The sequence below is a fragment of the Diadema antillarum genome, unplaced genomic scaffold, assembly GCF_040938485.1.
Source record: "Diadema antillarum isolate AM-2024a unplaced genomic scaffold, OU_Dant_1.0 seq00001603_RagTag, whole genome shotgun sequence".
Classification (NCBI taxonomy): domain Eukaryota; kingdom Metazoa; phylum Echinodermata; class Echinoidea; order Diadematoida; family Diadematidae; genus Diadema; species Diadema antillarum.
In genome coordinates, this window is record NW_027272317.1 from 93,035 (window position 1) to 116,433 (window position 23,399).

A 23,399-nucleotide genomic window follows, 5' to 3' on the forward strand; every position below is an offset into this window, starting at 1 on the left:
TATTACTTGATCCATTATATAAGGTCTTTAATCTGAATAGCATAGACGCCAGAGGCATTTATTGAAATTGAAGGAAGTTCAAGTACCGGTAATACTTTCCTGTCCCGCCTCTTACTCCACATGGTGTTTGAGCTGAAGCAGGGAGGTGAGAGAAAAAGGAGTGGGCACTGGATTAGTGTCTTTTGAACCATCCTCGGAGCCGCACTCCCCAAGAGACCACTCCACTAACTAGATTACTGCCGCTTGGCCGCACAGTGCACATGCGCAATCCTTGTCAACAGGCTGGTGGGTCTCACCCCTCCCTGGCCAGAACCTGGATTACTCCACGTGGTACTGGATGGGTGGTGTATACTGGTGCATTACTAGTGCATTACCCATTGCTGTGCCTGCAAACAGGGAGGTTTTCCTCTCACCTCCCTGCTGCAAACAACACTGGTGCATTGTGATGTGCAGTGAACTGGTTGCATGGTCACATATTGAATTTTGCAGCTAGTATTCAAGGTATTATAATGTGCATTTACATGTCCATGTACTATAAGATTTCTTGGGAACAAATGTACTTTGCATGCTATTATGGTGAAATAACTTTTACATGAAATGGAAACAAATTAACACAGACTTAAAAACATTTAATGATAATGATTAGCAGCACCAATAATGATATACTGATTGTAAGAATATGAAGGAAACATGAACAGCTGAGTAGTGGAACACAGGCCCTAATAATGTCTGATGATAATAATAATTTTAATACCAAGCTAGCACAGAAAATACCAACCACAACAGCAACAACCATCATAAAAATACCCATTCAGCTTTCAAATAAGAATAAAACAAAAACAGAGAGACAGACAAAAAAAGCGCCATGGTGAATATCTTATCAGGCATACAGTGATACAGGACATGTGAGATAGTTCAGCTCTCACTGAACTCTCACATGTTTTCACCATACACCAGGCAAGGAGGCAAGTTATTTCACCAAGATTAGGTCCTATAGTAGTCTCCATCATGACCACTCTGTTGTAGATTCGAGCCCTCCTGCCTCAATATATCCCCAGCATACAACAAAAAAACATTCAAATAGTGTTTTCATCCCCTGGAGAATTAAAATTGCTCACAAAAATATGTTAGTGGGACCAGAAAAAACATGTCTTGGCGGATGTACGCAAGTTTCCCAAAAAATATGACAAGAGAACCAACACGAGCGAACAATGAAGTGATACATCAGACTAAAGAAAAACCCCAACATCTGCTGATCTACAGGTGAATTTCGTCAGCACTAGTCAGGATTTACACTTGACATTGCGTCGTAATTTGATTAAGACAAGAACAAAACAATGGCTATTGTTAAACAGTTACATTGTCAAAACTCAACTTCTTCTTGGCCGATTTTCAAAATTTTTGTATCTATCGAGAGCTGAATTCTTAGACTAGCAGGTCCCAAGAGTATATGCCCTGTGAGCCTGCATAAAGAATGTAAAACCCTCATACACGTCCTTGTGAACAGACACAAGTCAACTGGCCTGTCCATACTCCTAACGATAGAGGGCCAAATCACCGCGGCCCCGAGGATCGAACATCAAACAGCAGTGATAACGATCAGACTGACCTCGTTACGTAAGAGGTCGTTTACTTGTTCGTTGGGGCACTGATCCCTTGTAATCCTGTGTTGAGTGATAGGGAAAACCCTCGGGGCAGAGTGCCCACTCCTTTTTGTCTCACCTCCCTGGCTGAAGCTACCTTTGTGCCATTAAGATATCAAAGTTTTATTGACATTGGGAGGGTATGCTGAAGGGACTACCACCAGTAACACATCAGTTTGTGCAAGCTACAAGTTGTAGAAGTTTGTGTTTTCATATGTTTGTCTTGCATACTGTTTTTGGTACAGTAGCTAAACCAAAAAGAAATCCTCACTGTATGGTATACATTGTATGTCAGTTGTATGCCCCATCTCTCTACGCAAGCCGTGCTGAGACTGTAAATTACAAAGGCAACATGGCCTTACAATATTCTTATAAATGACTCATCTGACTTCTGTATTTCCCTGTGCAATCATGAATTTTAGTACATCATCTTAGGGCAGCTTCTGATGTATCTTTGAGTTTAGTATGTGGCATGTGCTGCGCAGTTGTGCAAGATTTGGCATCTTCTTTTATGTTAGTGTATAGTGTACATGTGCTGGCATGGTTAGAACTGTTCACACATGTGCATACAATATGTACATCATACACATTTGGAAAGGAAGCATGGTTAGAACTGTTCACACATGTGCATGCAGTGGTATAGAGCAAGCAAATCGAAAGTAATGGGCACAAATATTCCAGCATTTTGTACTCTAAAATGGAGACTTTAGCTGGTGAGTTTCCTGACTGTAGAAAATATGAAAGTTTTTTTTTCTTTTTTTTTTCTTTTTTTTTTCAAAATGGGTATGCTTTTTGCAGCAAAGTTTGACAATGAATGAGGCTTTGAGAGCGGCTACCAAATACTAGTAATCAAATGAATGTAATGTGCACTGTGGACTGGTAGTTCATCTTTACCCCCAAAGTGAATGGTGTTTTGGCATTGCTTCACTAAGCCATAATAATGACCAAGCAACATTTTTATTTTGCAAATTGTGTCAATGCTCTTGTTCTAATCAGGTAACCAGGGCCATACAACACAAGGAATGATATGGTCATGAAGCTCTTTTAAAACTGAAGTCATAAAATTCAAATATGAAAACATTCTGATTTATAAAATAGTGAAATGATGCTGTGATGAAAATGGTGATAAGGATGTTGTTTACAAAGCCAAACCTATGGCACTTATTGAACCTGAAATCTATTTCCCAAAGTAGTTTTGGTTCTTCTTCTGGATACAGAGTAGAGTAGAATTTTATCCAGACAAGGTCACATGACCACAATTCCAAATGTGACTGATTCAGAGCTGAGTAAATGTGGGTTCACTGTTGCCAGCACCTTATGGTAACTGATCGCGACCTGTCAAAGTTTGTTTGCCGTGAATGGCTTCTCGCAGGAGTGCGTAATTGTTCGCGCACTCCGCAGTTCAGTCACAAACCCTCAGCCATTCACTATCACATGAGTCACAAATGGCAGAGTGGTGTTTCTGCAAAAGCAACTGTAGTACTAAGAGATTAGCCTGGCTTCCAGGCTTTACCAGTAGACTACCTTCCTCCATCTGCCTGGCATTTAGTTGTTGTTATTTTAATTATGAAGATGTATTTGACACATGTGCTAGTCTGGATTAAAGGCTTGTGTTCATTCTACCTGCCGGTATAACATGCTAACTACAATGTAGGCCTGGGTCGATGTTGTTAGACTTGATAAAGACAGTGAAAGGTTCTGCTTTCATGCTGTCATACAATTTTTGTATTTTTAGTATCAGAAAGTGAATATTTGGAGGGATATCAGAGTTGGAGTATGGGAGAAAAGCATTGTTAGACCACATGCAGGTCAGTGGGGGCAGGCTAGAAATGTCTGGTTTTTAAAGGTACCGGTAGTAGTTTTCTGTCTCATTTTCTTTCAAATTTTCTCGAAGTTTCCAAAAAGCAGAACATTTGATACGGCATAAAAGGTACTACATTTTGTGTCGATGTTAGCATTGCATCAACTTAGTTGAACAAGGTACAGTATGTATAGAAAACAACAGTACCAGGAGGTGAAAATATCTCTCGGATATTATGCAGATAAGTGCAATGTAAAAGAGATATGTGCCATTTCTCTGTTGTTATAAGTAATGACACAGTTTGGCATAAGGTAACCCATATGAAAGCAAAACACTGTTCCTCTGCAATCATTGTCAACTAAGTTTAGATCTAATACAGATAACGAACAGTAGATTAACAGAGATGCCAACTGGTTTTTTTTCAGTATTTTGCACTGTTTATTGCAAAAGAATACTGCAGGTTTCAAGGAAAATACTGTCTTTCCCAAATTCTATCACTTCACATGTCTATTGCAGGAAAGGTAAAAATGTTGTTTTCCACCGAAAATATGCCTTTTTCACCCCTCAGAACACTGCAGTGATATTTACAAGGTTGGCATCCCTAGATCAATGATGTTAACAAGTGATTGACTGTCAGTCGTCACGCCGTATGCAAATTAGGCATAATGAGATTCCGTGTGCCAGTGTTTACTCGATGCGCATGACCGTCTCGCGAATTTGAGGTTTCACAGGATTTTGAGAGACTCTGTACAAGCTCCAATACAGTTGCCATGCACTTAGTGCTAGTGTATACGATTTCGACATGGTGGGGTGAGTCCAATTACCCGTTTCGTACTCTTCATTTTGATATGTAAAATTTGTCCATACTTAAAAATATTTTCAATGTTTAATCTCTCGTTAAATTTACCTCATATTTTGCTCGTAGTTTTGATGTATTCGAAACATAAACCTCTATTTTGCTGGATCCTGGCTGGTATAAAACTTTTCATACTCTAATTTTTTTTAATTCGGCAGAGGAAGCATGTACCGATACTTGTTTTAAAAATCGAAAAGATGCAATATCTGTAAGTTACTTAAAAATTCGTTCAAAACTGACTAAAAAGAGACTTGCACCGGAAGTTGCGATCGCCGAATTCCTACATATGGCGCAAAGCTTGGCGTGTCCTTGAAAGTATTTTGTTTGCATTCATAATATCAGAGCTGCCAACATTGAAATGCAATTATCAGGGAGATCGTTCAATGACATGCTTCTGAAACTATGCTGGTTCATAATTGTTCATTTCCAGAGAGTCTTCTGTGGAATCAGGAGTCCCCCCCCCCCCCCCCAAAAAAAAAAAAAAGAAAAGAAAAAAGAAAGAAGGGGAGATTAACATTTTAAATAATCACCCTGTAAAGAAAACGAAATTGCTTGCTTCATGAATCCAGGCCTTCGGGCTCTAGAATGATAATAATAATAATAATAATAATAATAATAATGATAATAAAAACATGTGGCATGATTAATAGTTCGTCAGATTATTTAAGATTAACATTCATGCAAATCACCAGTAGTCCCCAGCTGCAGCTTCCAAGTTCCAGTAAAAAGAAAAAACAATTAAAATAAAAGAATAAATGGATAAATCATAATCTAGCGGAGATATCATCAAAACCAGAAATATAATTTGAAGGAGTGAGAATGTCCAAGGAAAAAAACAGACACAAGGTTATTTTATTTATTAAACCGTAACTTGCAAGACAACTTGATGTAAAACTAAACATGAAAAGAAAATCACAATAAAACATTTCAGAAAAGAAAAGGCATGAGAAACATCGTAACACAAATATAAGTATGCGGGACTAAACCCAAGTGTTTTTTTTTTTTTACAATGTGTGAAATTGCTTACGTGCTCGTATCTGCAAGTAGTCAAACAAATGACAAATCCATACGAACACAAAGTGGCGATAACGAATCCTTAAATAATTATCTACAAAATTTTGACAGAATATGACAGAATAAACCTATTTTATACACGTTTAAGCCGAGTTTCAGTCTTCGAGACCCACACAGGAAGTAAAAAAACTACAGTAGCAGACGATGTGATGACGTCATGCGACTGTCGTTTTTGACCAATCACGATCCAGCATTGTACGAAGGTGTGACATACTGCTGTAATTTGCTGGATCCCATGAGGTATAAAAGATAGAGTGACTTGATTTTTCCATATTTTGAAAATAAGATAATCAAGTATCCTCTTTATTTAGTTTGAAAGAGATGCAAGGTGGTTAAGAACGTATTTGACCCACTTCTTTCGGGTGTAAATTTTATATTTTCAATGTGTGAAATTACTCGTATTTTTATCCTAATTCCCTTTCCAGTATTATCAAATCATTGTCATTAAATTAGACCTTGAGCTTTTTTCTTTCATTTAATGTAAAAATGAGCTGTAAATGTTATGCTGGGGCTGCGCAACGATAGTTTAAAAAGAACACTGCACAGCTAATTATGTATTCATTACCGCTCCGAGCATGCATACGTCCTCCGCGCTCTGTGCGAGATTCGCACGCCGTGACGACTGAATGTTGATAAGACCTCAATCCTAGAGTTCATCTCTTTGATCTTTTCCACAAAGAATGATATCATTGGGTGTAACGTGTTGAGTATAATCTGTGCAATATGAATTGATTGGACATTGATGGAACACACATGTCTGGATTGAAACTTATTTCCATCATAAAGCTAAGTGATGTTAGGAATGAATGCAGGGAGAAGCACTTTGTTCGCCATCTACCAGATTGATTGAATATGTTCTGTCCTTCCCATGAATGTAATTATCTTCATCATGTTATGAACTCAGTGTTAATCAGTTTGCCTGCTGAGAAATGCTTAATATGCAGTTTATTATTGGGGCATTGGTTGCAATTAGTTAGGTACGGATTTTGAGCCTATCGCTATTAATCATTTTTATGCCTCCGCCACGAAGTGGTGCCGGAGGCATTATGTTTTCGGGTTGTCCATCCGTCCGTACGTCCGTCAGCATTCGTTTACGCAATAACTTGAGTAATATTGAGTGGAATTTTACCAAACTTGGTCCAAGTATAAAGTATGATGGGGCAATTCTTTGATTAGATTTTGGGTGAAATCGGCTAAGGGCCAAAGGTCAAGGTCAAATCATGAAATTGTATCCAATTACGCGATAACTCAAGACTGGATTAAGCAAATTTCACCAAGTTTTGTCCTAGGATGATATATGATGGGACAACGGTACTTGATTAGTTTTTGAGTGAAATCAGACAGAGTTCAAAGGTCAAAGATCAAGGTCAAATCCTAAAATTTATCTGTTTACATGGTAACTCAAAACTGGATGAAGCAACTTTCACCAAATTTGGTCCAAGGATGACATATGATTGCATGGGGCAATTAGTCGAGTAGTTTTATAGTGAAATTGGCAAGAGGTCAAAGGTCAAAAGGTCAAGGTCAAATGCTACAAATGTTGAGCACATTTTCCCCCATATCTATGCAATGCCCGAAGGTATTTTCTTGAAACTTAGTGTAGACATGTACTACTGCGTAAAGATTCTCCAGAGAAATTCATGTCATAAGATCAAAGGTCAGGTGAAAATTTTACAATTTCACTTTTCTCACAAATGGTTCAATGTATCTTCATGAAACTTGGTACATACGCATGTACTGACTGGCAGGGATTATCTAGGGAATTTAGGAATCATGTGTCAATAGTCGGGTCAGAGGTCAAGGTCAACTCCTCAAAATTTCACTATTTTCCTCATATACTAGTATACAACCATGTATATGCAATGTTTACAGGATTATTTTAAAAACTTAATATATACTGTAAATGTATTACCTAATGGAGATTCTCTGGAAAAACTCCTGCCAGAAGGTCAAAGGTTGAGGGTCAAAAGCCAGGTTAAAATGCCAAAAAAAAATCTATTTTGTACAGTAATTACACTTTTTCTACATACCTTGAAAATTACTCATTGCATAAAGTTATAAAAGGGTTGGTCAAAAGTCAAGTAATAGTCCTCAATTCCCCAAAATGTGTATAACAGTCTGCACTCTTAGACAATTATAGCAAACCTATTTCAAGGAAAGTGAACATTCAAGACATTTCTGACAAACCTGTCATTTCAATATTTTGCCAGTTATGTGGAACTGTCATTACACATTGTGAAGACATTGTACTATACACCTATTGGGAGAATCATGCATTATGGCGGAGGCATACCAGTCGCCATAGCGATATTTCTAGTTTTAAGTATTCATTAGATGTTTCCAGTCATTCATGGACAAATTCTTTCACTTGCACACTTTGTATTCATGAACGCGACAGAATACTCCATAAAGAGGAATTAACTTCAGTAATTAGATTGCTTTGAGTAATAGCAGGAGCACTGAAGTGACTACAGGGTTGAAATTTGACATGACTACCAGGATGAAATTTGATGATAAGAAAATGAATAACAAAATGGTACATATTATCTACATCAGGAGCATATTTGATATTCAACACAAAATCTAATAATGTGTGCCTGATATCTCTGGTGTGTATAATACTGTATAAGCTGTTATTTTTGCGAGGGTTTAATTTTCGCGAATTTCGCGAATCACAGTTGGATTGCGAATTTAACAACACGCAAAAATGTCTCCATGCGCCCTGTTAATTTAGTGCATTAACGTAAGCATCAGCGTCGATTCGTGAAAACTACATCTCGTGAAAATGTCTATGGCCTCGTCATTTGCGAAAATATCTGTACGCGAAAATAACAGCATATACAGTATTCAAATGATATATTTGCACACACACACAAAATATGATTTTTTTTTCCCCCTTTAACTTGCCTTTCCGTTGACAATGTGTAAGAAGATGGCATCCTGGATATTTCTTAAGCAGACTCACAGATGTGAGCTGACTTGCACATGGGTAATTCCGTTAAGTTGGGGCACAAAGTGTGACATTTTAGCATAACTCAATACTAATTATGCTATGCATATATTGTTTATAGGCTTTACATTTGTATTGAGACCATACATTTTCCTGGAAATTTTGTGCCATTCAGACTCAATTTTGATGAAGTTATTAAAACGATATGTGACGGTGTCCTGTAGCATCGTGATAGTTAAAATCTGGTCCTAAAAGACAAATTAATGCAATTAGCTTGACCAAAATTTGATATAATATGCATAATTACTAGATTAGTCTGATAGCTAAATATCTTAACTCTCCTTTCCACAGTTTTACTTTTACAAGAAAATTACACAATGTGTCACTATGCTACGCGGTGTCCACCAAATGTCACAAAAAAGGACATCGCATAGCATCGTGATTCATTTTGTAATTTTCTTTTAAAATTAAAACTGTGCACAGGAATTTGAGATATTTAGCTATCTCATTCATATCTTGTAAATATGCATATTATTGCATCGAATTTTGGTCAAGCTAATTGCCATAATTTGTCTCTTAGGACCAAATTTTGAAATATCGCGATGCTACATGGACACGTCACGATGCTACAGGACACTGTTACATATTGTTTAATAACTTCATCAAAATTGAGTCTGAATGGCACAAAATTTCCAGGAAAATGTGTGGCCTCAATGCAAATGTAAAGCCTACAAACAATAAATGTATAGCATAATTGATATTGAGTTATGCTGAAATGTATTTTTTGAATATCACAATGCTACATGGACACTGCCCCAACTTCATGGAATTACCCACATAGGACACCATTTTTGTCAATCTTCAAGCATTCAAATTATCGTATCCTGTGGTGCTTTAAAGGCATAATTTACCATTTGCAGATGAAACAAAAAAACCCAGCTTTAAAGGGTGTGTACAGTTCTGGTCGAGGTGAAGATTTAGCTTTTAACGTTTTGTGAGATATTCAGAAACCACTCTATAAGATGTCAAAGAGCATGCAATTCTAAGGGGTATCAAAAGTTTATTCGATGAAAATCGGTTTTGAAATGGCTGAGATATCCAAAAACAAGGTGAAACAAAGAGATACTAATAAAGTTGGGGCATGTCGCCTTTTATCATTAGCACTTTTTTGGATATCTCAGCCATTTGAAAACCAATTTTCATCAAATAAACGTTGAATCCTTCTTAAAACTACATGCTCTTTCATATTTTATAAGAGGCTTTTCATTATCTCACTTAGGAATGTTCAAAACATGAATCCCTACCTAAACCAGTACTGTACAGTCCCTTTAATGCTTCAAAGTAGTTCTAAAATGTGAGTTAGGGATAGAAACAACCAATGTAGAAATTTGAATCAGTATAATTAATGTTTTAAAGTTTTGTTACATATACAAACTGTGAACAATAGTTATAATAAAACAGTCCTAGACTAAACCGTCAACAGTTATGGTGTATTGAGAAAAGTAATGATATCTCCTTATGTTCTAGGCTTTATTGCAAAATTTTTACATTGTAGGATGTTTTGTGATACAACTGACCTATACATATGTATCAAATTTGATATCTCGAACATTTTTTAAATCACTGCTCCCAGTGGTAATCAGATCAGTTGATATTTTCTTATGAGTAATTTTTGTCCCCGCCGAACGAGTTCGAGCAGGGGACTATGAAACGGGCTCCGTACGTGTGTGTGTCTGTGTGTCCGTCCGTCCGTCCGTCCGTCCGTCCGTGTGTCCGTCCGTCCGTGTGTCCGTGTGTGCGTCCGTGTGTGATCAAAATCTTCAATTTGCTACTTCTCTGTCATTTGTGAGCCAATTTTGATTCTGTTTGCTTTATATGATAGCACTACATGGGAGCTTTAAATTTCTACACAGAATTTCAGTCGTGACCTTTGACCTTGACCTTTGACCTATATTGTACATTTTGCTACAAAATGCTACTCCTTCGCCATTTCTAACCCGATTTCGATTCCGTTTGCTTTATATGATGGCACTAGGTGAGGGCTTCAAAACTTCTACACAGAATTTTGACCTTTGACTTCTTTGACCTTTGACCTTGATTTTTGACCTATATTGTACATTTTGCTACAAAATGCTACTCCTTCGCCATTTCTAACCCGATTTCGATTCCGTTTGCTTTATGTGATGGCACTAGGTGAGGGCTTCAAAACTTCTACACAGAATTTTGACCTTTGCCTTCTTTGACCTTTGACCTTGATTTTTGACCTATATTGTACATTTTGCTACAAAATGCTACTCCTTCGCCATTTCTAACCCAATTTCGATTCCGTTTGCTTTATGTGATGGCACTAGGTGAGGGCTTCAAAACTTCTACACAGAATTTTGACCTTTGCCTTCCTTGACCTTTGACCTTGATTTTTGACCTATATTGTACATTTTGCTACAAAATGCTACTCCTTCGCCATTTCTAACCCGATTTCGATTCCGTTTGCTTTATATGATGGTACTAGGTGAGGGCTTCAAAACTTCTACACAGAATTTTGACCTTTGCCTTCTTTGACCTTTGACCTTGATTTTTGACCTGTATTGTACATTGGCTACAAAATGCTACTCCTTCGCCATTTCTAACCCGATTTCGATTCCGTTTGCTTTATGTGATGGCACTAGGTGAGGGCTTCAAAACTTTACACAGAATTTTGACCTTTGCCTTCTTTGACCTTTGACCTTGATTTTTGACCTGCATTGTGCATTGGCTATAAAATGCTACTCCTTCGCCATTTCTAACCCGATTTCGATTCCGTTTGCTTTATGTGATGGCACTAGGTGAGGGCTTCAAAACTTTTACACAGAATTTTGACCTTTGACTTCTTTGACCTTTGACCTTGATTTTTTACCTATATTGCACATTTTGCTACAAAATGCTACTTCCGGCGGGGACATATATTACGCACCGCGTAATTTCTACTTTTCCTTGTTTTTTTTGCGCTTGGCTAGTTAAGATAAGTTGCGCATGTTCTTAATTCTGCAGAATCAAGACATCAACTACTGAAACATATGGCAAGCAAAAACATTTTTGGTTGCACGAAATGCGTGAAAATTTTAACACTATGAACATTTCCACATTTACAGTAATACACCAAGGTAATTTTGCCTGAATTTTCACAGCTTCATTGTGCGTATAGGGTGCTATTGATTGATTGATTGATTGATTGATTGGTTGGTTGATTGATTGATTGATTGATTGATTGATTGATTGATTGATTGATCGATTTATTGATTTATCGGGAGTCCACGCGATCGGAGCTGCACGTTTAAAGGTCAAAAGTGCAGCTCCGATCGCGTGAACTCCCGATTATTCAAAATGGTCATCAGTGGAAAGACAATGTACCGTTCGCACACACTGCATATAATCTTCGTTTTCGCTAAGTTGTGAATTGTGTATCATGCCAATATCGATAACATAGACATGGAGTCTAATTAATGAAGATTGTCTCTCAAGAGTTTGAGGTGACAAAAATTATGTCAAGTATTAAAACTCAACGCGATCGATGTGTTCACATTGTTGTTGTGCACCATCCTGGTACAGCCCTGTAGCATTTTTATAGCGACTGGGCTGTGTATAGTTACAGTACATGTTATGTAATGACTTGTGTTTGTGCATACCAGTCAAATAGAATACGCATGCTGTAATTTATAAGGGTATTTAAGTAGTTTGACATGCTGTAATATGTTGCGATGCTTCTTTGCATCAGATAAATTTCTTAAAAATAAAGAACAATTTGATTAATGGTAATATGACAGCATTAATGATAACAATTCCAGATCTTTGCAATTGATTGACAAATTACCCTACATCGACGTAAGTAACATCTCGACGGAAGAATTTCATGAATTTGAATTCCATATCTTTCGTTGGTAATTCTTAACACCTGTCCGTACTCTTCATGGAGTAATAACCCATTTAGTTGGAGTGACCTGGCTGTATGTTTATTTTTTCCAGTTGGCTGATTTTTCAAGTTGCAAAAAGCATGCATAATGCCCATGTACATTATAAAATTTGCAGAAGGTATACTTGTGTTAAGACTCCAAAGCAAGCAAATTTTATGTTTTATGCTGAATTGCCATTTCATATTTGTTAACAACACTTCTTCAAAAATGCTATTGATGTGGCTATGGTTAAGTGCAATGCTCAAAGTTGAGTGTGCACATGTATCATACATGGTAGTATCTCTCTTTTTTTCATATGATCATGAGAGAATTTACCAGATGTTTTTATTATTTTTTTCTTCAGTGATATGGAAAAAAAAAGACAACAACAAAAGAGAGAGAGAGAGAGGGACTAGAGCTGACATGGAATATTCATCACTTTTCAAACTTGTTTCACCCTGAGGTCATGCTGTTGTGTTTGGAATGCTCTTTTTATGGAAGGAGAAGTTATATATAGTTGTCATCCACAGCGGAGACAATGCTGAGCTTCAGCGCATGCTGTGGATGTTATGGGACAAGGTTTATGTTCTGGAATTATGCATGTCACAACCCAGAAGGCTTGTTCATGACACACTGACAAAAATAAACTCCACTAAATTAAACTCATTTGGAGTGTGGCAGAGACACATTAGTCATGTGGTGTATTTTTAGCGCAAACACCCTCATCATTCCAACCTGTAAAATCTATTCTGGTGCCCTGGGTGTATTTTTGGTACTTCAGGTTTGTATTTTTTATGTGTTATCTTTTTTGTTGTTGTTGTTGGGGCTGTTGTGGCGGTTCTCTTCTTCAATGTGGATGCGAAGAACTATGCCAACCTGTTAAAAATAACATAGGGTTTCAGCATCAGAGGCAAAAGTTGAGTTGCGTAGAATGCTACTCTCATATTCTTCACTTCCTGATGCGTAGATGCTAGAATATTGGCATAATCAGTGCGGGAGGGATTGGTATCAGTGTCCTTGATCAGAATTGACTCGGAGTGATAGAGGAAACAAGACAAAACAGTACAACACAGCTCAACACAACACAATAAAAGATGGCTGTAGTTTTGTTTTCAGATTTCTAGTAAGCACAAAATGTGTTTCGACCCACTGAGCTCTGAGGTTTGTTATTTGATGTAAGTAAACTTATGTGCTCATGACCTTGATTAATGATTCACTATTATATTAGCCTTTCAACTGCTCTGTTTACTTTGATTGATGATTACTTCGTCTGCAACATGCATTGGAATTAAAAGGAAGGATTGAATACTTTTGTTTTATTTAAGTCTGCATAGGAAACCAAGCTGTATGAATTATGAGAAATGTTTCTTAACGTGTGTTTAGGAAAGCAGTAATAGAATTAGGACTGTTTGACAGAGGGGTAGAGAGAGAGGGAGCAGGTTTACGCAATAAATCAGGTCTTATGCGTAAGAAACTGAAGTCATTCTACTTTTACAGAAATTGTCTGACGTAGTAACATGTTTAGAAGAGGTATGCATACTGATAAGACTTGCCTTTCGTAGCAACAAATCACAAAAGCATAGTGAATTGTTCCCTTTGCAATTGATGGGGGAAAATGTACATTTTAAGCTCATCTCTCTATTCATAAATTCAAGAAACATGCATACATGTATATTTGAACATATGCTGGTTTAGCCAAGGAGGTACCAGGCTCGCCTAGTACCTCCTTGGTTTATCAGCATTATTTAGAAATACACATTCATTAAGGAAATGCACTATGACTGTGCACATATATGGCTTGTAATGATGACCCAGAGATGTCTGAATGGGAGATAAACAAGTTGATTTTTGTACATATTTACTTTGCAATTAACCCTTTGAAGACGAGTCCCGAGTATATTCGGGCGGGTGTCTATGGAAGTGCGTGCTGTAGTAAAATCAGCCAGTCCTCAAGGGGTTAAACATGACAATCTCTGTCTTAAAATGGATTCAATGGCCCATTTCAAGCCAGTAGTTTCCTTCTCCCCCCCCCCCATTTTTTATTGCTTGCCCAGGTAAGATATCTATTTGCCCCCCCCCCCCCCCCCCCCCCAGCATCAGGAATACAAATGTATGTTTGTTTTAGAGCCTCAGTGATTGTTGGTTAAGACATTACATGTTACTATGCTCGCTTATGGTAATTGGTATGACTTTTCATCAGCATGGCTGATGGTTACAGACTCTCACACACAAGCTATGCCAGTCAGACAGGGTTTTGTGCAGGAAAGACAATGATTACGTAAGGTTGGCTGTATGACAGGAAAAATGCCTTCCCCTCTCTTGTCTGTTGGGCATTTTTTGAGAGCTGTTCCAGTGTTACAAGTCACAGGTGACTTCACATGGAAAAAGTGATGGGGTTGATTTCATTTGTTGCCATGTTTTGTGCTCTATCAAAGAGGAATAGAAATTCTACTACTTGCTCGTAAAGGAAGGTTAAATTTATATTCTTATACTATATATGCCGTGAGAAATATGAGATAGGTCAGAACAAGCACCTGCGAGTGTGAAGTATTGATACAACTTTGACATCACATATACATGCACACTGTAGATGAACATAACGTCCTTAATTTACAGTGATGTCTCTGCAAGTGTGAGCGTCATGTTGTTATCTTACACTGAGTCAATACAGAATCTTGACTTTTATTTGACTGACTATAAAATGAAATATCTTTATGAGAAAATTTTGTATTTACAATGGTGATAATATCAGTCAATTACGTTTATGTATTTCTGATATACTATCAAAGTCCATATTATCAAGTATAAAAGCCATAAGTACAAGTGTTACTTATAAATTGTGATAAACAAAACCTGTCATGTGTTTATTTTCAAAAGCAGGCAGTCAATTCATCTGTAAAGTCTACTTTACATACAGACCATATATAGTTGCGTCATTGTTAACTCCATTCAATATTCCACGATATCTCACCAATTCTACAGTATATTTCACATGTGTCATGTTTTCTTTCTTCTTCTTTTTTTATCCCCCTCCAGTTTCCAGAACATGATTTCTACGGTGTCTACGACAAGCTCTTGCTCTTCAAACACAACCCTGGCACTAGTTATTCACTCACACCTGTCACGTCCGTCAGTGATGTCACGGAGGGAGCCCTCATTGAGGCTGTGTTGTCGGGTGAGAATAGTGTGAATGGCTGTCTGTGCCCGCTTTGCAAGCAATGTGCTGCCGTAGACATTTATACCACTTGGCTGTTACTACCATCCAGTTCACGTTTTGGTCTTTTCAAGTGAGCATTTTGGTGAAGACTGTGTTAATGAATTAGTCTGTTTCATATTTGCCCATAATTCTTCCCACACATTTATTTTGCTGTTGTGAAAACCTTCTTCATGTTGTTTTACTTACTTGTAAGTCATGCAGCAGTCTTGAAAGAACCCCCAAATCCTGTCACAACTTGAAATATTAATATCATTGACTAGGGGCTGAACTTTCACCAAGATTAAAGGACAAGTCCACCTTCATAAACATAAGGATTGAGAGAATGTAGCAATATTAGTAGAACACATAATTGAAAGTTTGAGGAAAATCGGACAATCCGTTCAAAAGTTATGAATTTTTGAAGTTTTTGTGCAGTAACCGCTGGATGAGAAGACTACTGCAGTGTATGAATAACTTAGATGTCACATGCGTACAACAATATAAGGAAAATATAAAGAGATTTTCACAAAATTTCATCTTTTGAAAAAAGTACACATTCCCTTGTCTCGTTACCGACATATGTTATGGGTAATATTATTCCCCCTGCCCTTAGAAAGAGGCAAGTCAAGTGTTCTTTTGTTATGCAAAAAAAAGTAAAAATATGTTAAATTTTCTTTACATTTTCTTTATACTGTTGTACGCATATGACTCATAAGCTTTAGTAGTCTCCTCATACAGTGGTTCCAACACAAAAATTTGAAAAATTCATAACTTTTGCATCGATTGTCCAATTTTCCTCAAACTTTCACTGATGTGTTCTACTAATATTGCTGCATTCTCTCAATCCTTATGTTTATGAAGGTGAACTTGTCCTTTAAAGGTACATCTATAGATGACTGATCAGTCCAATATTCTGGCAATTTAAATTCCTTGTCTGTACTGATCCAAGAAGCAAAGTGTTCGATTGTAAAGCATGTGGATGGTAACACCACTTCCATTTTTATGTCCTTGACAAAATAGACTGTCATTTCGGTCAGTATTCCTTTATGCCACAGTTGGGGTCCACTGAAACTAGCCTCTAAGATGAAAGATGAAATTAATAACTTACAGCTGACATACTTTGTGAAGGCCTCAGCAATTTAAATTTTCTTTCAAAGGAGGAATTGTCTTGTGGAACACATTACATTGTATCTTGCACAAAAGGGGTGAAACTGAAGCAGCAGCCTTGTCTAAACCTGAACAATCAAACAAACAGAAAACTACAGCCAATGAATGACAGTGCTTGCAAACACTAATGCAGTGTGTCCTGCATGTGTCGCAATGATGTAGCTACTGCAGAAACTTCATTGATGCCATATGTGTATTAGGCCTTACATGTTTTCTGCTTGAAATATCACTAATTTCATACTTTATCAGATAAAGCACTTTGTCCATGACTCTGCTCAGTGTGTTTTATACATCTGTGACATGTACTCCGTACAATGTATGTTATACGTCTTGCAGTACAGAGGAAGTTGCAAGCTTCATGCTTGTATGAAGAAAAAAAACAACAACAACAAGAGGCATAATGTCCAAGTGACATTCTTTGCTTAGCAGCCTCTGGGAGTCTAAATGACACAAACTACGTGCATTTTGAACATAAATTGTTATTCTTTAGTTTGTTAAAATGTTTAAATGTCTCTGCTGCTTCATTTTAACAACTGTCATTCAAAACAACCTTTATTTTGGGGTGAATTTTTCATAAATGTAGATAGTTGACCTTGAGTAGAATCTCAGGAAAGGATTTGGGAGAATCACCTATCCTTGATTTTTTTATCTCAGTTAATCAGGCAGAGTGAGATTTACAATTCACTGTGAATTACAAGGGTTTAATTTGGCAGGGAACTTGCTGATGCCAGTTGTTGTGTTAAATATTTCTAGCCATTGTCACATGAAAGAAACACTTTACTGCAAGCAGCCTACCCTCTGTATCAGTGACCATTCACACAGCAAGGAAATGAGTTTTCTTGCTGTTTTTAAAGTCATGTACAAGAGACCAAAACTTTCACAGCCTTTTTGTTATCTAATCATCAAAATAAGAATGTCTGTGAAAATGACTTGGATTAATGTTTCACTTTAGAAGAGTACATATGGTCTTGTGGGTGATAGCAATTACTTTGTTCCCCTCACATCCCCAAAGACAAACAAACAAACAGACAAACAAGGAAATTACAACCATAACCTCATGGTCTTTCATATTGACAGATGTTTGTCAACTGTTGGGGAGTTCCCTATATACAGTCCCTCTGCCCTCTGAACTTGGGACCGTTTATCAACATGGTCATGTAGTGGGTGTTATGTTCCAACATTGAAAGCTTCAGATATCACTTTTAAAAACAAAAGCCTCACTTGATACCCATGTCACCTACACACTGCCATCAATTGACTATGAAAGGGGACGAGGGTCAGTTTAGAAACAATCGTTGCAGTGCATTGGCATGCATGCATATGGCACATTGCAGTTATTTCCTGCAGGGGGCAATTCCTCTCAGTCCACCCCCCCCCCCCCCAACTAAATTGTCCTTTCCAAAGAAAACATGCCCATGAAAACACACACCCCCGTTAACACTTTGTTGCATATTTTCACAACACATAATCATGTTGTCTCTCCCTGATCCCATATCCTGGTAGGAAGCAGTTCATATTTTACAAAGAATTTGCCAGACACATCTCCCTTTCACATGTCTAAAACACCAGCAGCCAGCAGTTCATTACTGTAACATCTAAAACTGGGAACTTGGCTGTAGTGCCTGTCTGTATGCGGAATAAATGTTTCTGTGTTTTGGAAAGAGCTCTAAATGTGAAATGTTCTGGTCCTTTTCTCTATTGTATGTTATGATATTGTGATGGAGTTGACACAAGCATGATTGCATGCTTTCTTTATATCTACTTTATTATTTTAGTAGAAAGTGTTCAAGCAGCATTGATTTTAGTATGCTAGTAGTAGTATAATTAATTTTATTAAAGATTAACAGCTTCAGGGATCAATTTCAACATCAGCTACTAAGTTATCACATATCACTTGATTTTAACTTTGTGTGTTTTTGTGCATGAGCTTAAGTATCGCAAATTGTTTGTTTAAGCAATATTGACTTGGTTAATGATTTGTCTAGTCCTCTGTAGCCAAATGAACAAATGTGAAGCATTATGTCTCTGTTTCATTTTGATACAAAAGGCTACCTGAGCTTCTCTTGAAGAATGACTGTAAAATGGCAAGCCCACATTATGGTCCTCTCTGATGTCAACATTTAGTTTTCATTCAATGGTGACACAATTAGTATCATATGAATATCAGTGAATTAAGGTTTTGAATTCCATTAATGAAACTGCAATGCTTGGTAAATTTATGCATATTTTCAGGCCTTAATTTACAAAATGCAAGATTGTATTATACATATGGGACATTTTATAGGAATCATAAGATCAGAGGATGTATATCACCTAATATTAGATACGAACGTGACATCACTTTTCTATCATTATCATCAACAATTCTGTGTACTCTCTCTAACTTTCCACGGCTTTGAGCTGTGACCACCAAACTCACACCACAGATATATAACCTAAAATTGCAAGTCATGTTTGAATATACAGTAGGAGCACTCCAACAAGGTCAAAGGTCAATAAATTTAACCTGATAAGCACTGTACTCACAGTATTGCATTGGAAAACGCTTATCACAAATTATGATGATATGCGGGCTAGATATCACTTTGCATTTGCCTTTTTATGCCTCCGCCACGAAGTGGTGCCGGAGGCATTATGTTTTCGGGTTGTCCGTCCGGATACGGACGTCCTCACGGTGATATACTTGTGTGTCTACCCCTTTGTTCTCCCTTTTGTTAAAATAGACACACAAGCAAAAATTTTAGCCACACAAGCCTGACGGAATAAAGGCCATCTATTGTGCACTATTGTTCTCCTAGCCACACAAGCATACTCTCGTTAGCACGTCCTTCCGTCCGTCCGTCCGTCCGTCCGTCCGTCCGTCCGTAATGAATTTTGTGGACAGCATAACTAAAAAACCTTTTGAGGTATCCTAATGAAACTTGGCATGTATGTGAGGGGGTGAAGTTGTGCCTATCAACTTTTGGGTGCACATGCTCAAGGTCAAAGGTCAAGGTCAAATACATAAAATTTCACTATTTCCACTATATCTATGCAATGCCTAAAGATATTTTCTTTAAACTTAGTTTATATATGTATTACCCAATTAAGTTTCTCTGGTGAAAGTTTGGGGTCATGAGGTCAAAGGTCAAAAGGTCAAGTAAAATATTAAAACTTCACTTTTTTCTCCGTAACTTGGAAATTGTTCAAGTTATCTCCATGGAACATACATGTACTGACTGGCAGTGATTATCTAGAGAAGTTAGGGTTCATGGGGTCAAAGGTCAGGGTCAAAGGTCAAGGGCAACACTTCAAAATTTTACTATTTCCCTCATGTTTATGCAATGCCAGCAGGATTATTTTTTTTTTACACTTGGTGTATGCATGTATAACCTAATAGAGATTCTCTGGAAAGTTTTGTTTTCCTTTTTTTTTTGCCTCAAAGGTCAAAAGGTCAAAGATTAAGTGAAAGTGCTGAACTAACTTTTTCCTCCATATCTCGGAAGTGGCTCAAGTTATCTTGAAACTTACTACATATTTATACATGTTCTGCCTGACAGTGATTATCTTATGAATGTTAGGGTCAAAGCTCAGATGAAAATGATAACAATTTACTATTCAATACAGAAATTGCACTTTTTCTCCAACCTTGAAAATTGCTCAATGCATAAATGTATGAATGGGTCAGAGTCAAGTTAAAGTCCTGAAATCCCCGAATACATGCTCTTCTATTCATCCAATTAAACCTAGGTCAAGGTGAACATTCAACACATTTGTGACAAACTTGTCATTTTAATATTTTGCCAATTTTGTGAAAATGTAATCACACATTGTCCACATGTACTATCTAGACCTATTAGGAGAATCATGCATTATGGCGGAGGCATACCTGTCGCCATAGCGACATTTCTAGTTTTAAAACATATTTACAAATAAGCACTTACTTGTATGGAAATTACCATCTGAAAAGAAGCAAATTGTATTCTAATCAATCCATAAGCTACATTCTCATTTCAAATTATGGCATATACCAAGTTTGTGATTCACAAAAATTGCAAATTTTATCATATGCAAAGTCCAATATTTACCATTTCTTGAATGGTTTTGATTATCAAGACAAGAGACATAAATGAAAAATGACCATAGAATGAAAGCATCGGAATGCTAATCAACAGTTTGTACATTGAATATATTAAAAAAGAAATGAAATTGAAAGAAACCAAGCAAATCAGTTTTTATCCACATAGTCTTGGAATGACCCATGTACATTATATGAAATACAAAAATAATGGGATGTTGGCAAATGTTATTCATTTAAAGCAATTTCTTTTCTTAATATCACATGCATTTGTACCTGGATAACTATAATTGGATTTATATGTTTACAAACTGTTTAATGAGAACTTGCAAATTGATAAAAAACCATTAAGTATTCCTTTTCATTCAGAAATATGCAGACATAATACTGAATTGCAAGCTGTTCAGTGAAACATTTTTTTCGTGGTCCCATGTGTAATGGGTCACACTTTTTCTTTATTTCATATCAAGGTCAAATGTCAACCATCATCTGCAACTTTATTCTTCTTCTAAAGAATGAGAGGGATTATCTTTAATATCCTATGTCATTATTGTGTTTTATTTTTATTGTTTTGATAAAGAAAGTCTCCTGAATGTCCCATGTAACATATGCCTATTACTCCGGATAAATGCATGTGTGTGGGGGAGGGGAAATCTTACCAAGAATTGTTGGGACTTTATCATGAACTTAGTTGTAGCATACTTACAGGATAGCATGCTTAATTTGAATATACTGATTCTGCATAAGTTTATGCTATTCATGCTGTTCCCATGATCGTTTGCAGTGAATTTGTAATGTTACTCTCTCTACCATCCTCTAAAGGTTTTTTTAAGGTAAATTATCGTATCTGGCATGAATTCAATGAATGGTACATTTATACCTTAGTATAAAATGCCACACTGATGCATGTGTGGGTACGTGTAACTGCAAGGGAGAAATCTTTTAGAACAAAAGTGCACCTTATCGTTTGTTCATGTAGATATATCTGAATTTTTAAATATGAAATATAGAGTACTTAACATTTATGTGACTTAGATACCATGTTCAAAGATTTGATTGTGACTATATGTAACTGCTTGTAAGTTATGCATGAGGTTTTCCTTTTTTTTAATGGGATGGAAGAGATATAGATTCATTCCTATTTTGAACAAAGTCTCACACTTGATGGTGTTTGTAATGGTGTGTGATGTCACAGAGGGTTTGTCATTTTTAGAAAGCTCTTACAAACTTTAGCATTCTCTTCCGACAGTTTTTTTATGCCTCCGCCACGAAGTGGTGCCGGAGGCATTATGTTTTCGGGTTGTCCGTCCGTCCGTACGTACGTCCGTACGTACGTCCGTACGTACGTCCGTATGTCCGTACGTCCGTACGTCCGTCCGCTTTCGTTTACGCGATAACTTGAGTAATATTTACTGGAATTTTACCAAACTTGGTCCAAGTATGAAGTATGATGGGGCAACGATTTGATAAGATTTTGGGTGAAATCGGCTAAAGGTCAAAGGTCAAAGGTCAAGGTCAAATCATGAAATTGTATCCGTTTACGCGATAACTCAAGACTGTATAGAGCAAATTTCACCAAACTTTGTTGGAGGATGATATTTGATGGGACAATTACTTGATTAGTTTTTCAGTGAAATCGGACAGAGGTCAAAGGTCAAAGATCAAGGTCAAATCCTAAAATTTATCTGTTTATGTGATAACTCAAAACTGGATGAAGCAGCTTTCACCAAACTTGGTCCAAGGATGATGTATGATGGGACAATTAGTTGAGTAGATTCTATTGACATTGACAAGAGGTCAAAGGTCAAAAGGTCAAGGTCAAATGCTAAAAATGTTGCTATTTCCCCCATATCTATGCAATGCCCGCAGTTATTTTCTTGAAACTTAGTGTAGACATGTACTACTGCATAAGGATTCTCCAGAGGGAGTTTCATGTCATAAGGTCAAAGGTCAAAAGGTCAAAGGTTAGGTGAAAATGTTGCAATATCACTTTTCTCGCAAATGGTTCAATGTATATCTTCATGGAACTTGGTACATATGCATGTACTGACTGGCAGGGATTATCTAGGGAATTTAAGGGTCATGGGTCAATAGTCAGGGGGTTCAAAGGTCAAGGTCAACTCTTCAAAATGTTACTATTTCCCTCATATACTAGTATATGCAACGATTGCATTATTAGTTTTAAAATTTAATATATGTACATGTATTACTTGATGGAGATTCTCTTGGAAATTTCCAGCCAGAAGGTCAAAGGTCAAAGGTTAAGGGTCAAAGGTCAGGTTTGAATAAAAAATATATATATTTTGTACTGTAATTACACTCTTTCTTCATACCTTGAAAATTATACTCAATGCATAAACTTATAATAAGGTCGGTCAGAAGTCAAGTAAAAATTTTCAATTCCCCAAATATGTGTACCTGCACTCTTTAATAGACAATTATAGCAAACCCAGTTCGTGGAAAGTGAACATTCAAGATATTTTTGACAAACCTGTTATTTCGATATTTTGCCAGTTATGTGAAACTGTCATCACACATTGTGAAGACATCGTACTATACACCTATTGGGAGAATCATGCATTATGGCGGAGGCATCAGTCGCCTTAGCGACATTTCTAGTTTTTTTCTGTTTCTGAAAGGTGCTTCTTAATGGCATGATTGTGCATGGACTGACTATTTTAAGTTGTGCATGATGTACGTTCTGAATTCTAATTCATTTCCTTCCTTTG

General features: G+C 37.0%; 1 protein-coding gene across 4 annotated transcripts in view; it reads left to right on the plus strand.

Moving 5' to 3' along the window:
• LOC139711027 (serine/threonine-protein kinase D3-like) overlaps positions 1–23,399 on the plus strand; it is an 82,009-nt gene that overhangs the window by 24,507 nt on the left and 34,103 nt on the right. For all 4 annotated transcript variants that reach the window (XM_071622949.1, XM_071622951.1, XM_071622950.1 and 1 more), the window contains exon 2: positions 15,287–15,425. In XM_071622949.1, the coding sequence (XP_071479050.1) occupies positions 15,287–15,425 (139 nt within the window). The remainder of the gene's footprint in view (positions 1–15,286; positions 15,426–23,399) is intronic.